Genomic DNA, 16,489 nt, shown 5'->3' with positions numbered 1-16,489 from the left:
TGAAGAGGTGCTAGATGATTGGACAACTACTGCAGAAGTGATAAGGGGGACACAGCTAGAAAGGTACTTGTTGAGACATCTGGAAATAGAAAGGAAGACAAGGTGGTGGATTAAGGAAGTGCAGGAAAGCATAAGGAGAAAATGGTTGGCGTAACAGATTTGGGATCGACAGAGATGAGAAAAGTAGGCAGGAGTACAAGGAGATGCTGCAGCAGGTAAAGAGTGATGTGGCGAAAGCCAAGGAAAAGGTATATGAGGAGCTGTATGTGAAGTTGGACACTAAGGAAGGAGAAAAGGATTTATACAGGAAGGGACCGAGCTGGGAAGGATGTGCTGCAAGTTAGAGCAATAAAGCATGGAGATGGAAATGTGTTGACTAGTGAGGAGAGTGTTTTGAGAAGATGGGGGGAGTATTTTGAGAAGCTGATGAATTAGGAAAATGAGAGAGAAGGTTGGATGGTGTGGAGATGGTGAAGCAGGATGTGGATATGATTAGTAAGGAGGAAGTAAGAAACAGCGATTAAAAGGATGATGAGTGGAAAGTCGGTTGGACCAGATGACATACCAGTAGAAGCATGGAGATGTTTGGGAGAGATGGCAGTGGAGTTTTTAACCAGATTGTTTAACAAGGGTTTGGAAGGTGAAAGGATGCCTGAGGAACTGAGAAGGAGTGTTTTAATCAAAGCGTACGACAGGATGCAGAGAGAGGAGTTGTGGTATTGTATGAGGAAGTAAGGTGTGGCAGAGAAGTATGTGAGGGTGGTGCAGGACATGTATGAGGACAATGTGACAGCAGTGAAGTGTGCAGTAGGAACGACAGACTGGTTCAAGGTGGAGGTGGGACTGCATCAGGGATCGGCTCTGAGCCCGTTCCTGTTTGCAGTGGTAATAACAAAGCTGATGGACGAGGTCAGACAGGAGTCTCCATGGACTATGATATTGTGATTTGTGGTGAGAGTAGGGAGCAGGTTGAGAAGAGTCTTTTTGATTTGTGATAGTAGGGTATCTACGAGAGTGAAAGGGAAAGTTTATAGGACTGTGGTGAGACCTGTGATGTATGGTTTAGAGACAGTGGCATTGAGTAAAAAGGGGGTAAGGTAAGGGTAAAAAAAACCCGCGTCACTTAGGTATTTTGACGCCACACTAACGAATTCAAACGATAGAAGTGAGCTTCCCTCCAAAACTCACTACCACATACACACTTATACAGTGGCGGCCTGTGCATTTCACACCTAGGCCTTCAGTGTTGTCCCACATGAATCAACCCACCTGTTAATATCATCATTATGACGTCATGCCAATAGAAACTATCAATATTATAGAGAAGTCTGCATCACAGACAGGTATCTCATGCAGCAAAAATGCCAATGAACACAATTCAACAAGTCTCCTTTCACTGCAGCCACAGCTGCATCACCCACATACATCATCTCTAACAGAAGAATCAATGTTGACCTTTTGTAAGTACTTTTGTACGTCGCTCTGGACAATGGCTTCTGCTAAATGCCATAAATATAATTGTAACCAGTTAAAATTATCTCAGGTTTTTTGTCGCATTTTGAGCAGTTTTTTGATGATACAACCTGAAGGAGATTGGAGACTGTAAGGTGTGGGCAGGGGACTGTGTAGCTAGACAGCATCGCATGGTGGTCTGTAGGATTGTTTCGAGGGTGAAGAAGAAGAGGAGGAGGAGAGTGAAGACTGAAAGAAGAATAAGATGGTGGAAACTGAAGGAGGAAGACTGTAGTGTGACTTTCAGGGAAGAGGTCAGACAGGGGCTCGGTGGTGGTGGTGAAGAGGTGCTGGATGATTGGACAACTACTGCAGAAGTGATAAGGGGGACACAGCTAGAAAGGTACTTGTTGAGACATCTGGAAATAGAAAGGAAGACAAGGTGGTGGATTGAGGAAGTGCAGGAAAGCATAAGGAGAAAATGGTTGGCGTAACAGATTTGGGATCGACAGAGATGAGAAAAGTAGGCAGGAGTACAAGGAGATGCTGCAGCAGGTAAAGAGTGATGTGGCGAAAGCCAAGGAAAAGGTATATGAGGAGCTGTATGTGAAGTTGGACACTAAGGAAGGAGAAAAGGATTTATACAGGAAGGGACCGAGCTGGGAAGGATGTGCTGCAAGTTAGAGCAATAAAGCATGGAGATGGAAATGTGTTGACTAGTGAGGAGAGTGTTTTGAGAAGATGGGGGGAGTATTTTGAGAAGCTGATGAATTAGGAAAATGAGAGAGAAGGTTGGATGGTGTGGAGATGGTGAAGCAGGATGTGGATAGGATTAGTAAGGAGGAAGTAAGAAACAGCGATTAAAAGGATGATGAGTGGAAAGTCAGTTGGACCAGATGACATACCAGTAGAAGCATGGAGATGTTTGGGAGAGATGGCAGTGGAGTTTTTAACCAGATTGTTTAACAAGGGTTTGGAAGGTGAAAGGATGCCTGAGGAACTGAGAAGGAGTGTTTTAATCAAAGCGTACGACAGGATGCAGAGAGAGGAGTTGTGGTATTGTATGAGGAAGTAAGGTGTGGCAGAGAAGTATGTGAGGGTGGTGCAGGACATGTATGAGGACAATGTGACAGCAGTGAAGTGTGCAGTAGGAACGACAGACTGGTTCAAGGTGGAGGTGGGACTGCATCAGGGATCGGCTCTGAGCCCGTTCCTGTTTGCAGTGGTGATAACAAAGCTGATGGACGAGGTCAGACAGGAGTCTCCATGGACTATGATATTGTGATTTGTGGTGAGAGTAGGGAGCAGGTTGAGAAGAGTCTTTTTGATTTGTGATAGTAGGGTATCTACGAGAGTGAAAGGGAAAGTTTATAGGACTGTGGTGAGACCTGTGATGTATGGTTTAGAGACAGTGGCATTGAGTAAAAGACAGGAGGTGGAGCTGGAGGTAGCACAGCTGAAGATGTTGAGATTTTCATTGGGAGTGACGAGGATGGACAAGAGTAGAAACAAGTTTATTAGCAGGACAGTGCATGTAGGATGTTTTGGGAAGTAAGAAAGGACTGAGATGGTTTGGACATGTGCAGAGGAGAGACATGGAGTATATCGGTAGGAGAATGCTGAGGATGGAGCCACCAGGAAGGAGGAAAAGAGGAAGGCCAAGGAGGAGGTTTATGGATGTGGTGAGGGAAGACATGCAGGTAGTTGGTTTGAAAGAGACAGATGTAGAGGACAGGGGGGTATGGAGACGGATGATCCGCTGTGGTGACCTCTAAAGGGAAAAGCCATAAGAAGAAGAAACACTGTTACATCAAAATAATTGGTCATAGTAACAGTAACTGTGTGTCATAAATTTACTGTTACAGCATAATAACATGTTCTTTGTTATGTCAATAATTGTTTCACAAACACACTATTATAACAAAATAATTGACGTCATTAAAACACACCCAACTTTGTTTTTCCGCCATTATCCTGAAATGTGTTTTGACCCTGTACATCAGATTATTTTCATTAGTAAGAGAAAAAAGTTTCATTTAGATGATAAACAAAACGTTTTTAATGAGCCATATGACTCGTCTTTATGTTTATACATTAACACACACACACACACACACACACACACACACACACACACACACACACACACAAAACGTGTGCAATCAAGTGATTTCTCAGGTGTGTAAAATACCACTGATATCACGGACTGGAATAACAACAGGATGTTAACGGAGTCTTCAAAGTGGGATAATATACAGGATCTACAATAAAACCATCATACACACACACACACACACACACACACACACACACACGGGAGATTCTGACGGATTACTTAACGGAGATAAGAGATGTATCAGATGAACCACCCGCTTAACGTCCTTTTATCGTTATTACCGGTGACCTCGTTGATGCTCCATGATGTCACCGACATCTAAAGATCATGAAACACCATAGGTGTGTGTGTGTGTGTGTGTGTGTGTGTGTGTGTGTGTGTGTGTTAGTCAAGGAAGTGTCTGTTAGCACAATGTGGAGTTAGAGCACTGACACACGTTCCTTAGTTCTAATCACTGTTCTGTTTTATTAAACAGTGGGCAGACTTTAGCGCACACACGCACGCACACACACACACACACACACACACACACACACAAGTCCCTAGTACCGAAATGAATGCGATATCTCAAACATCTAATACTTTAATGGAAGGTCAGTGTAATGCTCTAATGCAGAAAATCCTCGTACATGTCATTAATCTGACAGATCGCCTCCCATGAAAGCTATTCACTCCTGAGATTAATAACATTCCTCATAAATCACACCAGAACACAAATATAAAGAAACCCTGGAGGGACCCACACAAGAACAACAAACAAACACAACCATAGAAACCTATATTATTTATTATTTTATGTTTATTTTTTTTATTCGTTAATTAAATAAAGTGTTGTGCAAGATACAATTCCACCATTTCCTCATTAAAAAATAAATGAAAATCATATTTACACTACATATATTTTTAGACTTATAGTGTTTATTTTTCTATCCCCAAAGGCTCCTTCAAACAGCTTGAAATCATGGAGCTCCTTCAAAATAAACTATTTAATCCATAAATATATTTGTATTCTTTTATTTCATTTTAGTAAACTTAATTTTTATTCTGGTTTGTTAATTTATTCACCAAGTTAGTTTATTCTTTGTAAAAAATAAATTATGATAAAAAAAAAAGATCAGAGAAGGGAAATTTTGATTATTTTTATTTAAAATGTTATTAGTCACATATCTACATATTTAAAGATTCAAGAGTTTATTGTCATATTTACAGGAAACAGTGTGTTACACCAAATTCCTACCTTGAGAAAATCTCACTAAAACAATTTGTAAATTACATGTAATTCACTCAAATGTTTCATTTCCTCATTTGTATCTTTCAAATCATAACTTCGGGATTGTAACGTATGTAACAAGCTGCAATCTGTTGTCTTATTAACTTCAAGAGAGAGAAAAAACATACACAAATCAAATCCCCAAAGGTTTATTGTTGTACAAACAGACATTTATTTGTGAAAAACTTCATATTTGGGCAGTGAGGCACATTCATAGTCATAATCCAAAAACACCTTGAAACTTGATTCACGCACACACACACACTTTTTTTTACATTTACATTAATGGCATTTTGGCATATGCCCTTAAAGAGTGATTTCCAACTGAGCAGGGGAAAGTTAAGGGCCTTGCTCAAGGGCCCAGCAGTAGCAGCTTGTGACCTGCTGATCCAAAGTCCAATGCCTTAACCACGGAGTTACTACCTCCCTCATGCACACACACTCCAGAGATGTAGTTCTCTCATATTATTATTTTCATTCATATTATTTTTCAACATTCCTTATTATTTATTTATTTATTTATTTTTTTTTACCAAAATGTAAACAAAACTACAGTCAGCTCCAGTATTATTGGCACCCTTAATAAAAACAGATAAAAAAAAATCTGTGTATTTAGTTTTAAATCATCATGAAAACATTGTTTAACAAAAAAAAAGTCAAAATGATTGCTTTGCAATATTTGTGAATAACAACACTATCCATTTTTACTTCTTTACTGTTTTACATCCATCACAAATAATACAAAAAGCATGTTCGATTCAAAACTCGGAAACTCTCTGTCCACCCAACATCCAAGCAAGATATATATACATTTTACTTTAAACTAACAACTGACTGAGACCAATTCATACAAAATCAGTTCAGTTGTAAAGACCAGAAGGGATTTAAATTTGAATTATTTTCAAAAAGCAGATACAGAGCACTAAACCTGCACTCACAGAAATGTGCTCAAGAAGTTTGGTGCAAGTTTCTGTATTGTTCACTGGCTCTTAGATTCACCTCATAAACGACTTTAATTATCAACCGGATGTGTTAGGAGAAAGACAAACAGGAAGTGGAGAGCATGAGGGTCATTGTGGAAAACAAAAACACCTGTAGAATGTCTGGGCTCTCTTATTCACACACACAAACACACACATACACATACACACACACACACACACCCCACCCACAAAACATGTGCAGATCTTCATGATAAACACAGTTCAATTTGGAAGAGAAAAGTAAAAGAAAATTGCTCTAATGTGTCTCTGTTTTTCAAAGCTCTCTTTAGGACTTGTTCTCACACACACACACACACACACACACACACACACACACACACACACACACACACACACACACACACACACACACACACACACACACACACACACACACACACACACACACACACACACAGCTGAGTTGGAGCAGTTCTTCTTAATATGGTTCTCAGGTGAGAACACGGTGATGAGAGTGTCTTGATCTGCATCCGAGTGAGAAAGTGATTAGACAGAAATGCCCTGCATTCCAGGGATTGGAGAAGTCAGACACAGACAATAAAAATTACACAACCTGTCATTTAAAGGTATTTTTTATAATTATCCAATCATTTATTCAGCACGGACTCTGTGCGCTGGTGAATTTCGTCATTTCGACACGTCCTGAATCCCTCATGGGTAAAAATGAGTTTTTACCTATTTTGACGTATTTTAGGTTTTGAGTTTTTCAGACACATACCTCTAACATAATTTTTGGTTCTTTTCCTTTTTGGTAGGTTTCATGATTAATATGGTCAAGCAAAACCGACAAAAACAAACAGCTAACAATCAATTTTGCTAGCATTCAGAACCTACATATGTTTACCTATAATATTCATATAGACAATGCTGCATTTTTATTTTATGTAAGAAATTATAAACTGGAAAAAAAAAGTCACCTTTAGGTACCAGACCCAGTTAGACACACACATGCACATGCGCACACACACACACACGCACACACACACGCACACGCACACTTTGAGTCCCTTACTCGCGAGGCTGAATGTCCAGCATGATCTCAGCCATGCTGATCAGCTTGGCTTCCTCCAGGGCACTGATGAGACGCCCCAGCTTGGCGTTCCGTCCCTCTGATTGGATGAAGCGTCCCAGGAGCTGATAGGCCTGTTCATAAAGCCCCTCCCTCTCATACTCATAGGCAAGATTGTCAATGGCTGTCCCCTTCAGTGCCCGGCAGTTCTTCTGTAATGCTCGACCCACTCGCTTCCAATCACGGCCCACGTGAGAAGCAAAGCGCTGCTGATCCCCGGCCGTCAGAGGCCTGTCGTCTTTAAGGACGTGTACAGAAACAGTACAAAGATGTTACTAAAAATGTCATCATCTTTCTGCCAGCAAAAACAAAGCCACCACTGCTTCTTCTGTTACTCTAGGCATTCTCCCGGGATCAGTCCTTCACCTTGTTTAATGCTAGAACAAAATCTAACACATCCCTGCTCCCATCTGCCTGCCTTTCGATCACATAACTGTCACATTAAACAAAAAGCAGGACTTAATTCTGACTTAAGTGAAATTAAGGAAGCAAAAACCAAAACTAAAAGTGTCTTGTCTTTATCATTATTATCATTAATTAGCTTTTTGCATTGATGTCATCTAAGACTTTGAAAATTATCAATAAGAATTATTTAAATAAGATAAGATAAGATATTCCTTTATTCGTCCCACAGTGGGGAAATTTCTAGATACATTGTTGATGTGCCTACTAACCAAAAGCTCATGCTTTCAGCTGGTTTATTAAACCAGTGGGAAACGTTTTCTGTAAAACAGGTTAATATCTGCTGCATTTTTTTCACCTGTTATTTTACAGTCCTTTTTTAAAAGGTTGCCAAATATTTAAAATAAATGACCCCGAGTCATTGTTTCATTCTTAAACACACAGTAGGATTAAAAGAATAAATAAATTGGTGCTCACCGAACAAACGTTTCTGGAACAGAAAGCAGTTCTTGGGCACTTCCTTCCGTGTCTGGATGGGTGGAATATAGCTGTTCTGTAGCTGCTGCTCGAGCTGCGTGACTTCGTCGTCCCGCAAACGCATGGGCTGTAATCCATCCAACATGTTAGTGTGTTAATATGATGAACCTTACAATCCCTTCAAAATCATGATGTTTGTCAGGGAATTCTTTTGCATAATTACCTTCATTTTACATTTTTATCTTAATTTCAAATTTATATATTTTTTATAATTATTATAATTATTAGCTTTTTCCCCTATTTATACTAAACAATAAAGTGGGAGTATAAGAGTGTACGAATTAGTGTGTAATAAGTGAAGCATGTGAGTGAGTGACTGTGTGTGCATGTGAATGAGTGTGTTTGTGTGTGTGAGTGAGTGAGTGAATGAGTATGTGAGTGAGTGTGTGAGTGATTGAATGAGTGAGTGTGTGACTGAGTGAGAGAGTGTTTGTGAGTGAGTGAATGAGTGTGTGTGTGTGTGTGTGTGTGAGTAAGTGTTTGTGAGTGAATGAGTGTGAGTGAGTGAATGAGTATGTGAGTGTGTGAATGAGTGTGTGTGAGTGAGTGATTGAATGAGTGAGTGTGTGATTGAGTGAGTGAATGAGTGTGTGTGAGTGCGTGAATGAATATGTGTGTGTGTGAGTGTTTATGAGTGAATGAGTGAGTATGAGTGTGTATGTAAGTGAATGAGTGTGAGTGAATTAGTGTTTGTGTGAGTGAATGAATGTGTGTGTGTGTGTGTGTGTGTGTGTGTGTGTGTGTGTGTGTGTGTATGTGAGTGAGTGAGTGAGTAAATAAGTAAGTAAGTGAGTGAGTGAGTACCTGAGACTGATATATGTGCTGTAGACAGAGTTCTGGATCTTGAATGCTGTGGTCCAGAGTATGTGTTCCAGCCTTGAGTGTGGCATTCATGCCTAATCCGTCAGGAAGTGAGAGCAAGCGCGATACATGCTGGGAGAGGAACTGAAGCAGTGACCCGGACACGTAGCTGTCCAGGAAACGCCTACAGGGAACGATTTCCGTAAACTTCAACTCCACTCCAAGAAATGGATCAGCGTCATGAAGCTTAAGGATTTCATAACCATCAAGTCCAGCGGCAACATCTGGTATACAGAATGGTGTTACTAACACTGAACACTTGTTGTATTCGTTAGAGAAACAGGACATTTTAATTTAATAAGCACCTGATACTATAGAAAACAAGCACCAGCTTTGCACACAGTGACGGGGTGATTTTGGCCAATTCTCCTCTGCAGACTTGCTCCAGGTTGTTCAGGTTGCTTGGGTGATGCTTATGGATTACAATTTTCATATAGCGTCACAGATTCCCAATATGAATAAAATCAGGCCTTTTTCACTGGGCCACGCAGGACATTAGTGTTTTGAGCCACTCCAATGTTTATTTGGCTTTATCATTATTGTCCTGCTAAAAAGTGAATTTTCTCCCAAGCTTCAGTTTGTTAGTGGACTAAAGCAGATTCTTTTGCAGTATTTTCTTATTTTTTTATTTATCCATTCTTCCTTCACTTCTAACAAGATGCCCAGTTCCTGTTGAGAAGCATCCTCACAGCATTTGAGGCATAGGAAGTGATAGATTTGCACCACACCATAATGCTTTGGCCAAAAAGCTCCATCCTAATCTCATCATCATTAAACGGTGTTTAATGAATTAATTGGTCAGGAATCTGAATACTTTTGCAAGGCTCTGTATGTTAAAGTAGATGGAGAGAATAATATACAGGAGAGAATAATAAAAACACTATGCTTAAAATTTTTTTAAATAAATTCTTCTTCTTCTGGCTGCTCCCGTTAGGGGTCGCCACAGCGGATCATCCGTCTCTATACTACTCTGTCCTCTACATCTGCCTCTTTCAAACCAACTACCTGCATTTCTTCCCTCATCACATTCATAAACCTCCTCCTTGGTCTTCCTCCAGATACCCTTCTATCACAAATCACTCCTGTCACTCTTCTCCACTCACTCTACTCTGCCTGCACTGTTTTCTTTAATTCTCTAACACACTCTCCATTACTGTGCACTGTTGACCCCAGGTACCTGAACTCCTCCACCTTCTCCACCTCTTCTACCTGCAACCGCACCACTCCACTGCCCTTTTTTTCATTCACACACATGTACTCTGTCTTACTCCTACTGAATTTCATTTCCCTTCTCTCCAGCATGTACCTCCACTTCTCCAGACTCTTCTCAACCTGCTCACTACTCTCACCACAAATCACAATATCATCCGCAAACATCATAGTCCATGGAGACTCCTGTCTGACCTCGTCCGTCATCCTGTACATCACCACTGCAAACAGGAAAGGGCCCAGAGCCGATCCTTGATGTAGTCCAACCTCCACCTTGAACCAGTCTGTCGTTCCTACTGCACACTTCACTGCGGTCACACTGCCCTCATACATGTCCTGCACCACCCTCACATAGTTCTCTGCCACACCAGACTTCCTCATACAATACCACAACTCCTCTCTCGACACCCTGTCTTACGCTTTCTCTGAATCCACAAACACACAATGCAACTCCTTCTGACCTTCTCTATACTTCTCCATCAACATTCTCAAAGCAAATAATGCGTCTGTGGTGCTCTTCCACGGCATGAAACCATACTGTTGCTTACAGATGGTCACCTCTTCTCTTAGCCTGGCTTCCACAACCCTTTTCCATAACTTCATGGTGTGACTGATCAACTTAATTCCCCTGTAGTTACTGCAGGTCTGCACATCTCCCTTATGCTTAAAGGTCAGTACCAGCACACTCCTTCTCCATTCCTCAGGCATCCTCTCACCTTCCAAAATTTTGATAAACAATCTGGTTGAAAACTCCACTGCCATCTCTCCTAAACATCTCCACGCTTCTACAGGTGTCTCTCTTCATCCTCGCAATCACTGTTTTTACTTCCTCCTTACTAACCCTATCCACATCCTGCTTCACAATCTCCAGACCATCCAACCTTCTCTCTCTCTCATTTTCCTCATTCATCAGCTGCTCAAAATACTCCCTCCACCTTCTCAACACACTCTCCTCACTAGTCAACACATTTCCATCTCCATCGTTTATTGCTCTAACTTGCAGCACATCCTTCCCGGCTCAGTCCCCCTGCCTGTATAAATCCTTTTCTCCTTCCTTAGTGTCCAACTTCAAATACACCTCCTCATATACCTTTTCGTTATCTTTTGCTACATCCCTCTTCACCTGCTGCCGCATCTCCTTGTACTCCTACCTACTTTTTTCAAAATAATAAAAATACATTAATCTTCCAATTTGTCAAATCGTTTCCTTTAACATTCAGGTCTAAAAATTTGTAAAGTAGAAGACAGAAAGCTTTTTAAATATTGTTACAAGGTTTAGGGCCGCCGCATGATGCAAGAAAGTAAGGAAAAACCCTAAAAATCTCACACAAAAGCCTTTTTCCATTTATGTTTTTTTTATTTACTTTTCTTTGAATGTTAGTAAAGATTGAAAATGGCAAAAAGTCTAGAGAGCTATTAATTTACAGTGTCATTTACAGTAAGGCTCTTAAATGATTAAGGATTTCTAGCTCAAATCTTTTTAAAAGGTCTTTCTGTAAATTCGTAAAAAATTGACCATACTTATGTGATGACACACGTGTACACACAAACACACACACCTGTTAGAGTGAGTTTAATGGCCTTGAAAATGCTGAATTTCTCTTGCTGGTCTTTGTAGCAGGACAGCAGATCAAGTTCTGGACTGCAGCAGCGCAAAAACAGCACAACGCACCCTGACCACGCACGATCATTCAGACTGCTCACTGTTAACTTCTGCAACAACAAGCACAACAAAAGTTACTTTTCACATGTAAATCTTGTGCAAAATAATGTAACAACATAATCTGAGTTTATTCCATATCCTTTTGTTTTGTTTTTGTTTATTTTTTGTTTGTTTGGGGGGTTGGGGGTCTGGTGGCCAGACAATGCACTGCACTTACATTTTTCCCCACCCATGAATGAGAGAGAGAGAATGAGAGATGAATAAAATCCAGATTTGCATACCGATAAATCTGTGTTTAAGTCCATTTTCTGAGCATTCCAAACTCCTCTGTTCCTCTCAGAGCCTGAAACCCTGAAAGATTTGTATAACAGCAGCTTTCAAAGTAGTGCAGGTTCATATCAATGTGCTCATTCTGATATGTTATAGCAACAACTCATTAACACTGACATGTACAGCCGACATTCAACTAATAAACAAAATGTTTTATAGTAACACCTGTGTAATTGATAAATGATGTGCTGAGGAGAAGATGATTTGACAATAATGTAATGAATCTCCAGTGTCAGTGCTTTGCAAGTGTAGAAGCTGGACTGCTGTGAAGGAGTGTGTGGAAATCTTGAATTGAGAATAACTCAAAAATAACCCAAATAACTCCCAGCATTTCAACAATAAACTTTGGATCCACCTGATAATCTACCCGGATAAATCTCTTACCGAGGACTGGAGACAGACAAAAAGAAAGGCAAAAAGAAAAGATAAAAAGAAATGAACGACAGACAGAAGGAGAGACAAGGAAGGAAAAAAGAATGGTTGGCAACAGGCAGAAAAACAGATAGAAAAAGATAAATCGAATGGCAAAAGAATTAGTTAGTGGATAGATGGATGAATAAATAAATGAATAAATGGATTCACACTTACAATATTTGCCAGATGCCCAGAGTGACTTACAATATTCTTATATCTTTATAAAGCAGAGTAGGTTTGAGTTGAGAGCCTTATTAAAGGGCCCCGTATTAGCAACTTGGTGGTGTAGGGATTTAAACTAACAACCTTTCGATCAGAAGTCCAACTTGGACAGTTTAAATGTATGAATTACCGAGAAAGAAAGACAGACACAGATAGACAAAAAGACAGAATGACAGAGAAACAACAAACGGATGAATAAATGAAGGAAAAAAACAAGATATGACAGGGCAACAAAAAAATGAATAGATGGGTAATAGATGGAAAGATGAATTAATAGATGAATGGACAGATTATTTAATAGATGGATGGATGGACAAATAAATAAGTGATAGATAAATAAATAACCAAATGAATAAATGAATGGGTGGTAATAAGTGGATATGTGGGTGAATAAATCAATTAATAGATGGAGGAATAAAGAAATAAGTGATGAATGAATGAATGGTTGAGTGGATATGGGGATGAATAAATGAATGAACAGACTGATGGATGGATGAATGAATGAAATGAATGGCTGGAGGGATGGACAGACCCTGGACCCTTAAAAGCGGAGACTTCAACCCCATTTAGAGTTTTTCCGCATCTTACTGGTGAAATTGTATTATCCTTATTCAGCATATGATGTCATTTGAAAATGCTGAAGTCCTGATGATGAGTGGAGCTGGTTTTATTTCCGCTTCTGCAGTTCTCTGCTGTAAAATACTGAGGTGAAGAAATGAAGATTTCCTTCTTATCTTAGGTCTCAACCCGCAGCTCGTGCGCGCATAGACGAACAGGAAGTGCGCGCGGCGCGTCACGCGAGTTTCGTTCGCAGGTAAAAGTTAATAAAACGCGAGACAGGAAAAGGTGACATGACTTTTAAAAAAGGTGTACAACTTTTTAGTAGAAGTTGTGTATTCTAACAAAATCATCGTGAAAAAATCTCCTTAAGGCGACACGAAGAAAATCGAACTTCTCCAACGTAAATATTTCCACTGACTGCAAGAGTCTGACGTTTCAAGCTAACAAGCTACTTAGCTTAGTCAATTAGCAAAATAAACTTTTCTAGCAACGAACTGTAAAAAAAAATATCGATCAGGGTGAATTAAATGAATTAAATAATTACTTACACGCTGATTGGAAGCAGGTTTGTGCAAAAAAAAAAAAAAATAGCAGCACTTGGAAATAAAGGAGTTGTTTTAGAAGTCAGACAAAAACACTGTCTAAGTCGGTCTGTATGGGAACGCGCCTACGTCACCATTCTCCGGATTCCGATTGGGTGGGACGCCCGTGAGCGTTAAGCTGATTGGTCGAAGGATTTGGGGCGTGGCGATCACGTAGGGATGTAGGAAAAAGTAAACTCGGCTCTAGCCGTTCTTGCTAGCTACGGCAACAGGACTGCCATATTGGAACGGTCTCCAAGGGTATAAGGAGACGTTGATCTGACTTTATACATTTAGTCACAACCCTCTTCATTTTTACGTGTTTTGAGCATTTCTTTAGTTTTGGACGTGATCATTTGTTAGTACGTCTTACGTAATGTAAATAAAAAAGACATTACATTTTTTTTCGAAAACTGACACAGTTTTTGCATTAAAAATACTCATAAATCACCCATTGCTGAGCAAGTGCTTTAGTGCTGTGGTATTTAATATATAGCACACTTCAAATTACACTTTATATATATCCTGTTACACGTGTGACGTTTTTGTTTTTATATTTTAATAAACGCTGAAACGTCAGGTCCATTAACTTGGTAATGAACTTTTAGACCCTCTCCAAGATGGCGGCGGAGATTGACTTGTCTGACGCAGCCTGGTCACGCGGAAGTGAAGGAGTCTAAGGAAGCAAAGATCAACACTGATCACTATGAAGAAGGGAAGGAACTACAGTATATAACGCAATATTGTAGTGATTTAGATTTTATAAGATCTATTTAGACTTTTTGTTGATTATTGCTTGGTTTGAAAGACAGATTAATGGAACTTCCAGAGGAAATCCTTGCACACATTTTTTCTTTTCTGCCACTAAAGGATAAATGCAGTGCCTTCCTAGTGTGTAAAACATGGTCCAACAGCTTAACCTGTTCCAGCGCATGGACACACACTGAGATCAGGTGAGTAGAAAAGATTTAGCATGATCTGTAATGAGTGTTATTAAAGTTTTGTGATTTCATTTGGTTTATGTATTTGTCCAATCAGGTGTGAGTCTGGAGACTGTGTTCCTCAGAGGTTCTCTGCTCTTCTACCATGTATCAGACACTTGAAGCTGATTGTCAGTGTGGCAGATCCTTCTCATCGGGAGACTGGACTTTGGGTTTTGCAGCAGGTTCTAGCCAGAGGCGAGGGCAGATTACGCATGTTATGCGTCAGCTGTTTGGGGAACCCGCCTCTATTTTACGCAGGACAAGATCTGCTTCAGGGACTGGTGGACGTCCTAACAAGCGGCTCGTCCCTCATGGCGCTGGACCTGAGAGGTGTGCCATTCACCCTGAATGATGGCTTTGTAAAGAGAATCGCTGCGCTGTGCCCTGCCCTGCAAAGTATCTTTATCAATAACAGTTCTTTGGTGTGTGGCGTCATCTCGGAGACAATCAGGGACGTCCTTAAATGCTGTCCAGCCCTGAATACCATCGGGCTCTTCCAAGCTAGCGTATCTCACGATGTCCTTCGAGATCTTTTAGAACCCCAGAGAACAGAACTGAAGCTGCTGGAGCTGCGCTGTGAGCGCTCACTAAAGTACGTCACACCACTTTCTGACCAAGTTTGGGCGGATATGAGACGCAGACATCCTAGACTGAGAGTGGACATGGAGTTGGACCACACGCTCCCGGAGCTGCAGGTTCCTGGCGTGATTCAACCCAGCATCCCTGTGAGACAGCTCCGCCTCCACACATGGACCTGTCTACTGGATGAGCTACGTGTCGTGGCGCAGAGTTACGCAGGAACCCTGGAGGTGCTCGAGCTGCAGACCACTGCGTCCCCTGAGCTCAATACAGTGTTGATCACCTTGGCAACGCAGTGCAGGAAACTCCGCGAGGTTCACTGTTACTGCGTGGTTTCACAGAACGTGATAGAAGCGTTCTGCTCACTGTGTCCTGACCTACACAGATACACCCTCAAAACACGCAAAGAACTTCACCCCTGGACCTGCACCACTCTTAGATAACGCACACACAGTCCTTTTTTTTCCACAGCACTGTTGAGGTCTGGGTTGTGAATCATGAGAAGGTATTGACTCATTCTCTGTAAAAGAAGCCCTGACAATAGTGCAGAGTAATAGTAATGCACTTATTCTAATACATTATCATTTTCATGGCAACTGCTCATATAAAAGCAGATTTGCGAGTAGCAGAATTGTCAGTGTAGGTTTTGATATTTAATATTTAATGGCTGACAGAAATGTGAAATTATAGGTCTCTTACTAAATTTATAAATTTTTCTTTTGTTTCACTTTGATGTTTTCTTCTTCACCTCTGTGCAAAAGATACTATTTCCCATTTTTATTTATGAGGGTTTTTTTTTTTTTTATCCCCATTTAACTCAAGTACTTTTTGTGCCTTAGCTAAAATTAAGACAAACTCCTGAAAGGATAAAAGGTTTCATTTCATTTACCTTCCTAAGTTTGTTACACTTTGGATCTTACTACATTAATAATAAGGACAGAATAAGTATAAATAAATTTATAAATGTAAAAACAAATTAACACTCAATATGGTCAATAAAAATGATCACAATTTAATGAATGCCTTTTACTTTTTTTATTTTTTTTTATTTAAACATTAATACATTTAGTAGTCCCCATACTTTAATTAGTTTGCCGATCCTAACCTCAGGAAGCAGACATACTATCGACATAAGACAGCTATGCTAACTGTTAACACTTCTATTAAGAACATATACACTGGCGATCAAAATTAGAGAACAATTTATAAACAGTTAAACAATTCTGAAATAATGTC

General features: G+C 40.2%; 2 protein-coding genes across 3 annotated transcripts; one reads left to right on the top strand and one right to left on the bottom strand.

Annotated features, from left to right (window-relative positions):
* Positions 1-4,971: 4,971 nt before the first annotated feature.
* tradd (tnfrsf1a-associated via death domain) lies at positions 4,972-13,731 on the bottom strand. Of its 2 annotated transcripts, none has more exons than XM_083558629.1 (6): positions 13,659-13,731; positions 11,865-11,934; positions 10,762-11,633; positions 8,655-10,463; positions 7,791-7,917; positions 4,972-7,149 (listed from the first exon to the last, which is right to left on the bottom strand). In XM_083558629.1, exons 4-6 carry the CDS (start codon positions 8,997-8,999, stop codon positions 6,851-6,853), a joined length of 771 nt encoding a protein of 256 aa, XP_083414755.1. In that variant the 5' UTR covers positions 9,000-10,463; positions 10,762-11,633; positions 11,865-11,934; positions 13,659-13,731; the 3' UTR covers positions 4,972-6,850. The 2 variants fall into 2 exon arrangements, with proteins under 2 accessions (XP_083414755.1, XP_083414754.1); XM_083558628.1 differs by having other exon boundaries at positions 8,655-8,935; positions 11,480-11,633; positions 13,659-13,725.
* Positions 13,732-14,089: 358 nt separating this feature from the next.
* On the top strand, positions 14,090-16,269 carry fbxl8 (F-box and leucine-rich repeat protein 8). Its single transcript, XM_083558601.1, has 2 exons — positions 14,090-14,644; positions 14,730-16,269. Exons 1-2 carry the CDS (start codon positions 14,508-14,510, stop codon positions 15,694-15,696), a joined length of 1,104 nt encoding a protein of 367 aa, XP_083414727.1. The 5' UTR covers positions 14,090-14,507; the 3' UTR covers positions 15,697-16,269.
* The last annotated feature ends 220 nt before the right edge of the window (positions 16,270-16,489 follow it).

Source organism: Silurus aristotelis (assembly GCF_946808225.1).
Source record: "Silurus aristotelis genome assembly, chromosome: 13".
NCBI lineage: Eukaryota > Metazoa > Chordata > Actinopteri > Siluriformes > Siluridae > Silurus > Silurus aristotelis.
Note: the sequence above shows the minus strand (reverse complement) of the source record. Positions and strands in the feature narration are given on the sequence as shown.

Excerpts from the sequence above, each read along its gene's own strand:
- fbxl8 (XM_083558601.1), top strand. The coding sequence starts at position 14,508 with ATGGAACTTCCAGAGGAAATCCTTGCACACATTTTTTCTTTTCTGCCA. Across the intron at positions 14,645-14,729 it reads TGGACACACACTGAGATCAG|GTGTGAGTCTGGAGACTGTG; the intron begins GTGAGTAGAAAA and ends TTGTCCAATCAG.
- tradd (XM_083558628.1), bottom strand. The coding sequence starts at position 11,888 with ATGGACTTAAACACAGATTTATCG. Across the intron at positions 8,936-11,479 it reads CATTAAACTCACTCTAACAG|ATGTTGCCGCTGGACTTGAT; the intron begins GTGTGTGTGTTT and ends TCTGTATACCAG. Across the intron at positions 7,150-7,790 it reads GTTCCAGAAACGTTTGTTCG|ACGACAGGCCTCTGACGGCC; the intron begins GTGAGCACCAAT and ends ACGTCCTTAAAG.